The following is an 8,457-nucleotide window of genomic DNA, read 5'->3' as shown; positions in this document are numbered from 1 at the left end:
AGTACTTTCCTTGGTGAGGAAGGACTCCATTCTGGTTGAATGTCAGCACTTGCTTTCTCCAGAAGTTATCCAAATCCACAGCAGTATGTGCTTTCCTGTCCTGACCACAGTTACTCTGTGTCTGTCCCCTCAGGTCTCCCAGAGTCAGTGAAGTTCCAATTCACAGGTACGTGAAGCGTCTGCTCTTTCCTGACCAAAGCAGTTTTCATCCACATTGCCTGTTACTCCTTGGTGTTTCCTCTGCTGCAAGCACACCTATGGGCGCTCAGTAGGAGTTTCTGGAAATGCACATGTGCGGGGAATATGAATTCATCAGTGTTTAGGGAAGCTAAGGTGCAGCTCAGTAGAGGCATCTTCTTCCAGTAGCTGCCTGGAGTCCATCCTAAAAGCCTGCTTGCGTTCCTCTTTTCCCTCAGTGTGAACAAGGACATCCGAGTTTTACTCTGCCTTTTTATTTAGAAAGCATGGAAACATCTCGACAATTAAATTACTACTGAGAAGCTGCTCGCTTGTTTAAACATCTTTCTGTTTCTGTGTGCTTTCTAGCACAGGTATGCAAAGTCGTCCGCTAGCCCGGAGAAGTCCGTGTTCTGATTTATGAGTGCACCTGATAGATATATGGAAGATAGTGTGTACACGTGCCCACACACAGACTTGTAAAAGTTGTAAAGATAAATCCTCTTGGCAGGTGTGAGCTGTGTGTGTGTCCACAGACAAAGGTGCACATTGGCAAGGGGGGGGAGCAGTCAGTGGGGGGGGGCAGTGATTTGTACGGGAAGGTGACTTTCCCAGGTGAGTGCTTGAAAAAATCCCTGCACTCAGGTGTGATTTTTGTCTGTGCCCAGTGTCCGATGGAGAACACACAACCCCAGAGATGATGTTTGTCATTCATTTGGTCTCTACGGAGCAGCAGCCTCCAGTCTTCCAGATCGCAGCTCCATTCCTGGAGGTCAGCCAGGGGGGCAAAGCCACCATCGGTGAGTGGAGTGGAAAGGGTGGGGTGGCAGAGCTCAGCCTGAGCCATGGTGTCTGTTGTCGGCAGGTCACACAGAAGAGTTTTGGTCTCACTCACCTCTGTCCATTTAGCTAAGGAGCTGTGCTTGTGCAGGTGGAGCAACAACCCCTGAGAAAACTGTGCCTCCGAGGAATGTCTGGGGATATGGCAGCGCTCCTCCTCCTTCCTCCGGCGGGTCTGTTCCTTGGCTAGGGCAGGGGAGAGCAGGATCAGGGACCTGCTGCTTCTCTACTTTTTCCCTCTTAGGCTCCTCTGCAGTTGATGAGCTATCGGTTAGTGATATGATCTGGCACAGTGGGCTGTTTAAAGTGAGCCACTTTCTGCTTGTGTCAGGAGATCCTCTGGAGTTTTTGTAGATACCCTCCTGCTCTGTGAACATGTGCACATCTCTGTCGTTGTCATTTGTGAGCCATACTGGCAGTAAGTTCTCTGATACAATCTCTTATCTGAGCATCGTCAGGGAATTAATTATTTCCATGAAAGCAGCAAGCCCTTGGGCTACAGCAGCTCCAGAATTTTTTGGCTTTCCAGGTATTGACTGAATTACATTTTTTTGGCTCCATTCACAAGAGCATGTCACAAAACCTAAGGGATATTCCCAGTGTAGTGTTTGAGGATGCTGAAGCTTGTGCTCTCTTTGCCTGGCACAGGGATCCAGTTAGCCGTGAGCGACACGGATACGGCTCCCGAGGGTCTCTTCTTTGAGCTGGTGACACCTCCCCATCATGGCATTGTGCTCAAGTACAGCGCAGGCGTGCAGGAGCGCATGAGAGCAGGTGAGTTGAGCAGAAGTCTTCCTCAGCACAGGAGGAAGGGTCAGCGTGTCCATGTCCACATAACTGGTGTAGTTGGCCAGGAGGGGACAGATGCCTCTGGGAGATGTGCCTGCATCCAGAAGTGTGTGAATTTTCTGCCTGGAAGCGTGTGACTGCAGGAGAGGGCATGAAAGATTTTTTTCCTGTTTGTTGTTTAGCTCCTGGCTGAGTCGGTGCATTTCGTGTGCGGGCTTCTTGACAGTCACTGTGTTGCACTAACTGTAGCCAGCTGCTAATCAAAAGGGCTGTTTTGTTTTACGTGGTAACTTATATTGAGGTAATTTAGGGATATAATGTAGTGAACATTTCCGCTGAAGCCTGTGTACACCTGTGGTGCTCCAGCAGAGAAAAGCTCCTGTGGAGTTTGTTGATTTTGGTGGCAGCGGTTTCCAGCGTGTAATCAGATGAACAAATATTATCTGTAGGAGAGCAGTGCAAGCAGATTTGGTGAGGGAAGACTTATCTAGCTGTGGCAGGTGTGAGCTTACAAAGCAGCTGGGAAGAAAGGAGGTGCTGTGCACGCCCAGAGAATTGTGAAGAGTCGCTGGGTCTATGAAACCGTGAAGGTCACAGCTTTTCCTCCGCCCTGCATATATTCTAGCTCCTTAATAAATGTCTTCATAACTCTCACCCATGTAAGGCTGGCATTAAATGCCACTTTAGTACGTGATTAAGCCTTTTGCTAAATTGGGGCCTTAGGTCATTTGAATTGGCTTGGTGCTCTGAACAGAGCCTTTCTGACTTCTGCCTTTTCTTTTTGGGAAGGTGACACCTTCACCTACGAGGACATCACTCGAAATGCCCTGCAGTATGTGCATGATGGCTCGTCGGCAGCAGAGGACAGCATGGAAATCTCTGTCACCGATGGTGTCACCACAGTGACCACAGTGCTGAGGGTGGAAGTGTCCCTGCTGGATAGCAACGGTCCACGGCTGGCCCCGGGCTGCTTGTTGGCAGTCACCGTGGCTAGTAAAAGCTCTGTGACCCTCTCTCGGCTGCACCTCGCTTATATTGTAAGCTTTCATCTATTTCTGAACCCAATGAATGCTGCCAGCTTCCCTTTCCTAATCCCCACACAGGCGCTCTGCTGCACACACCTCTCTGCCGTCAGTGTGGATTCTTGGCAGAGGGATCCAGATTTGACTGTTCCCCAACTACTGCTGCCAAAAAGGGGAATAATAGCCTCTTTCATCCGACAGGGCTTTAAGGCTGTCCCTGTTTGACTGAAACAGAGGTGAGCTGCCATGTTAACATGAGAACGGAGTTAATCCCAGATTTTTGTATCAGGCAGACTTGCTAATAAAGCACATGGATTTGTTAAGTGATAATCCCTTGAAAATTTCAGCCCCATCACACCCCTTCCAACATTGCCTGGGTCTTTTCCTGGACACGCTTGGGGCAGGTGGTGGTTAAGCAACCCAAGATGCTGCGCTCCTTGGTAGCTTGGAGTTGGTGCCAGGGGTTGCGTGTTGTACAAGGTTTGTCCTGCTGGTGAAGTTCAGGGGAAAGGTGTTTTACGCCTTGAAACTGATTTAGCAGCAAATGTAGTAGCGGTGGATTTCAGGGGTGCAGATGTGCTCCCCGTAGAGAGGAGGTCGGAGAGATCGCAGTGCGCGTGTCAGTCTGGAGAGACCTAATGTAGCGGCTGTCAAAGAGACGAGTAGGGAACTGAGGCAGGATCAGAAGACAGATGAATGGGTTTTCCAGGGGATCAATCTGGATACAAGCCTGGGGTCTGTCTTGTCCTCTAAGGAGGAAGGCTGACAAGGGAGCAGTTCAGGTTTAATCTGAGTAAGAGAAAGTTAGGGAAAAGAGCATTTCATTCCTCATCAGTATTCTGAGGAAATTATGATTTCTGCTTTGCATCTTAATCTTTCAGGCAACCAGCAAAAACTTATAGAAGAAATATGGCATCTGAGTTGTGGTGTCACAGAGATGGTCATACTAAATCTAGTTTAAAAGACACCAAATCAACTTTTAGTTTAGTGTGAATCTGGCTTTTGCAGCATTGCTTCATGTTAACCTTTTTTTACTGTGAACTAAACTTAGCTTTGTGTCTCTGTCTGAAGCACTGGTGGGCAACAGTTACTCCCTCTTCCAGGTATCAGCTAAATTCTGGCTCACTTTATCTGGAGTCAGGAAAAGCATACTACATAAGTGGTACAGTCCACTGGGAGTGTAAAGTAATTCAAAAACCAAAATATCAGGCTTATGCCTGCGAGATTATGTTAATGTGGTACGAGGACACAAAGAAAACCTCTGAGCTGAGAGGAAATGAAAATACATTTTGTGGTAGATTCTGAGGGTGCAAACTCAGTTGACTCTCTTCTCATCAATAGAGCTCCATTTAATATTCATCAGCTGTGGGTCTGACCCAGCTAGCTTGGTTATTTCCCTATAAAACATTTTATTCCTCCTTGCATTTTTAGTGTAGGGATTTTTGATCTTTTTTTTATTTCTTCATATTTAGGACAACAATTCTCCCGACTCAGAGATAAGAATCCAGTTAATATCTCTGCCTGCATATGGCACCCTCTTACGAATGTCTGGCTCTCACAACGAAGAGCTTTCCAAGGTTTATAATTTCACCATGGAAGACATCAACAACCAGAGGATCAGGTATCAAAGAGCTGTTCTCCTTCAAGCTGTGCCAGTTAAAGCTGAGTGGGCCTTCTGCAGGGAACTCTGGGCGATATTATGTTAGTACAATGCATCAAAGATTTTTTTTTTCCTTTCTTGGCTGTTGTATCCTATGAGATTATAAATGAGAGCATTTCCTGTGTGCAGAATTAGGTGTTTATGCATGTCTGAAAAGCCAGTAGTTGGTGTAGCTTCAAATGATGAGAATTTTTTGTGTGTCTGTAATGTCACAGTGATACTTCAGGTAGGCAACACATGAAGCAGTGGTTAAAAGAACTCAGGGAATGGTCGTGAAGGAGGGTTGGGAACTGAAATGCCACCTCTCTTTCAAGAGGTGTGCATTCGCCTCTGAATGCAGGGAAGAGATGGTTTTGCCTGGCTGTCAGTGAGACACTCTGACCCAGGTTGTGTTCTGCCTTTCACAGCTACTCCACCACGTTTGAGACCGGCAATCAGCCAGTTACGGACATCTTCCACTTTGCTGTTTTTGATGCTGATAACAACCAGCTCGACAGACAGATGTTCACCATCACTATCACGTCTGCCCAGACAATGCCGTCACTCATTGCTTTTGCCGACCACATCACTGTAAGTGGCTACCCAGGATACCAGGAACAGTGACAAGAACGTCTTAGATGTGAGGAATTGAATGGTTTTCCCAGATTGAGGGAAAATCACTGAAGAAAAATGTTGTTGTCCATGCAACCCTGTGAGTGGAAAGGGTTAACAAATGAGTTGGAGGCCAGAGGAGGCTGACAGTAGTGCTGCATCCCTGAACCTCATCTCCTTACATCTGCTCTAGCAGGAGCTGAGTTCTCCCTAGGGTGTCCTGTTGTTACCAGTGGAACAACTCTGGCTTATCCCTGTTCATTATTTTGTCCTGTATTTCACCAGCTTGTGTGTGAAAGACAAGCAGAAGACAAATCTGAAAACATCTGGTGCTTTGAAGTGGCACACAGCATTCATCACAGCCTTTTGAAGTCCTCTCCCTCCTTTCCAGCTTTGCATTCCCTCTCCCTTGCCTTCACAAGGTTCCCCTCCGCAAGCAGTGCAGGTCCCGCTTTCCCAGAGGTCAGCGTGACTCTGCCAGTTCTCTTCTCCCCTGATAAAGCACCCACAGGCTCCTCCTGAGGGCTAGGCAGGCTTTGTTCTTCCCATCCCAGCTCGCCTCCCAGCTGATTTCATGCTTAACAGATTTGGGGGAGGATGGGACAGGACTTCAGAGAAGGAAGAACACCACGGGGGCTGGGGAAGCCTCTTCCTAGAGGCAGGCTTGTGCAATGCCAATTTCTGTGTTGGCTGCGTTGGCGGTAGTTTGGTCATTACGCTTTTGCTTTCCAGGTGGATGAGGGGGGCAGGGTCCCGCTGCTGGCTCATCACCACGTAGCTGCTGATTATGATACTGCTGCCAAGGAAGACCTGAGGGTCACGGTTATCACTCTGCCCATGTATGGCTACCTTGAAAATACAAAGACAGGTAAGCTGCTTGGCTCGCTCTTCTTCCTCCTGACTGTGGAAGGGAAATGCAGGGATTGCCACGCTGGAGCACATCCTTATCTATCTCATTGCACTTCCTCTGCAGGTCATGGTGAGCCTCTCTCCTTGAGCAGGCCATGACGGGGTGATTTTCTTGAATGTGAGACTTAGATTTGCAAGGTGAAGCTTGATGTAGGGCTTATGTTGAGGCCCAGTAGCACATTAGCCATTGTCTCATCTCTCAAGAAAAGTCTGTAATTCTGGGACGTGGGATTGCTTGTACTGCACAGAAAACTGCAGCTTCCCCAGTGCTCTTCTAACGCAGCAGATGTTGCTTTCTGAAAGGCCACAAGATGTGTGAAAGCCATGACATTGGAACGAACATCCTTCTGCACCCTTCACGATGTGCCATTCTTCTCCCAATCCTGCAGCTTTTCTTTTGAGTGTCCGTGAATTGAACATCCTTTCACCAGTGCTATTCTGGCTTGCAGGTGAGAGTTTTGGCCCCCAGAGTGCTGCGACCGCAGAGGCATCCTTTTCCCTTCAGGATGTTCTAGAAAACAGCATCTACTACTTCCAGAGCGTCCATGAAAGCATCGAGCCAACAAGTGATGTGTTCAGCTTTTACGTGAGCGATGGCTTCAGCCAGTCTGAGGTGCAGAGCATTAACATCACCATTCAGGTACGCCTGCGCTCTCCACCTTCTCCTTTCACACAGACACGTGATTTGTAACGCACAACCTTCTCACTCCTTTGTAATACATGGGAAGGGGATAAAAGAGTGGCCGTCCCCTAGTCCAGGCCCACGCTTCCCCTCTGACGCCAGAGAACAGCTGTGCATTGCAGCCCCTTCCCCAGGGCTTATTTCTCAGGTGTCTCCTGCCTCTTAGAAGCAGCTGTGATGCTGGCTAGGCTGGTGTCATTTGGGAGCCTGTGTTCCGTTCAGTCGTTTCCCCTTGGCCGTTGCCCTTTTCTGACTGTGCCTGTGGGCCCTGTGCAGCGGCAGAATGACGAGCCCCCGAAGATGGTGCTGGAGCCCGTCAGAGTGCACAGGGGCTCCGGTGTGGTCGTTACCAACGCCTCCCTCAACCTGCGCGACCTGGACACCCAGAACAGCGAGCTGGTCATCGTGGTTACCAAAAGTCCCGACCATGGTAAGTCCTGACAACCTGGGAGAGTGGCTTTTTGTGTGTCTGTGTGTGTAACAGCCCCGATGTGAGAGGGGAGCCTGGCACGTGTGTTCAAAGCAGATTTGGACTGTGTTTGGACCAGCAGCCAGAGCAGTTGCGCTTCAGATCAGGCCTGTTCTTTGAGAGTTGTCCCTTGCTATTTCTCCTTTTGTAATAGACCCTTTTGTGTTACCCCATTTCCTGTTGCAGGATTTATTTCCAAAGAGATAAGCAACCAGCAGTGGTAAATCCAGGCAGGGTGAGAAGTGAGGGCTGGTGTTCTGCTCAGCTGGCGAGGACTGTCACCCTTTTCACATCTCATCTATGTAGCCAGATTCTTAGCAGTTCTGGCAATAAGCAGAAAAATTCTTCCGATATTTCTAGTGCAGCCCACTGAGAGCTGGCACCCAAAGAGTCCACAGCAGACCATCTTCTCCCCGTAATTTTCACGTATCTGTTGTTTGTCAGGCCATCTCCGCAGGAGGCAGAGTGCTGCAGAGCCCCCGGAAGGTGGCCGTGTGCTGTCCATGGGCTCGTCCTTCACCTACCAGGACATTCTGGATGAGCTGATCGTTTATACTCAGAGCGGTGCAGCAGCACAAACAGATGAGTTTGGCTTCTCCATCACGGATGGTCTCTACCAGCAGACGGGGAGGCTGGAGTTCTCCACGGAGCTGCCGAAGAAGCAGTTACCCACATTATCTGTCAACAGAGGCCTGCAGCTCCCCGCGGGTACGGGGAAAGGGGGGAAATGGTATTGCTTGGTGTTGCTGTATGGTCCAGTCTAAACCAGTCACTGAGCTGGACTGGCTGTTTGTGGACTTTCTCTGGTCCAGGCTCTGCAGCACACCTCACCGATCAGCACCTGAAAGCAGCAGCTGTTTATTCAGATGACTCAATGATCAGATTTGTCATGAAGAGGGATCCCAGCGTGGGCCATCTGCAGTTAACCAAAACTGATAATCCAGTCCAGATCTCTGTCAAAGGACCTGTGAAAAGTTTCACCCAGGCTGACATAAATAAAGGTGAGAGTGCTTGATTTTAGATAATTACGGCAGGTAATAATGGGGCTGAATCATTATGAGGAGGGGAGAATGGCTTGAAGCAGGGAAGGGAGAGGGAAAGAAGTAAGATAAGGTTGTTATGCTAGAGGAGAAACCCACATCGTTAAGCAAGTGTTAAAAATTCTCTCTCACCAGGAGAAAAAGAATAAAGAGAAAAAGAAATGAAACACAAATCCAGGAGCTCTGTCTCTTGGCTTATGGTGTCAGCGTGGTTCAAACTAAGAAGTAAATGATGCAGCCTGTAATAAACCACCTCTTTTCTCCTGTCCCTCTCTCCA

The 8,457-nt window shown here is 48.6% G+C and overlaps 1 protein-coding gene across 1 annotated transcript in view; it reads left to right on the top strand.

Annotated features, from left to right (window-relative positions):
• FRAS1 (Fraser extracellular matrix complex subunit 1) overlaps positions 1-8,457 on the top strand; it is a gene marked incomplete at its 5' end in the record, with an annotated part of 95,622 nt that overhangs the window by 64,482 nt on the left and 22,683 nt on the right. Inside the window, 11 exons of the mRNA XM_010086335.1 lie at positions 134-166; positions 846-977; positions 1,666-1,791; positions 2,596-2,843; positions 4,301-4,449; positions 4,896-5,058; positions 5,812-5,947; positions 6,438-6,628; positions 6,947-7,100; positions 7,584-7,847; positions 7,952-8,140. Of these exons, the coding sequence (XP_010084637.1) occupies positions 134-166; positions 846-977; positions 1,666-1,791; positions 2,596-2,843; positions 4,301-4,449; positions 4,896-5,058; positions 5,812-5,947; positions 6,438-6,628; positions 6,947-7,100; positions 7,584-7,847; positions 7,952-8,140 (1,785 nt within the window). The remainder of the gene's footprint in view (positions 1-133; positions 167-845; positions 978-1,665; positions 1,792-2,595; positions 2,844-4,300; positions 4,450-4,895; positions 5,059-5,811; positions 5,948-6,437; positions 6,629-6,946; positions 7,101-7,583; positions 7,848-7,951; positions 8,141-8,457) is intronic.

This window comes from Pterocles gutturalis, unplaced genomic scaffold (assembly GCF_000699245.1).
Source record: "Pterocles gutturalis isolate BGI_N339 unplaced genomic scaffold, ASM69924v1 scaffold286, whole genome shotgun sequence".
In the NCBI taxonomy this organism is placed as follows: domain Eukaryota; kingdom Metazoa; phylum Chordata; class Aves; order Pterocliformes; family Pteroclidae; genus Pterocles; species Pterocles gutturalis.
The sequence above is the reverse complement of the archived record's forward strand: the minus strand, read 5'-3'. Positions and strand labels throughout refer to the sequence as shown.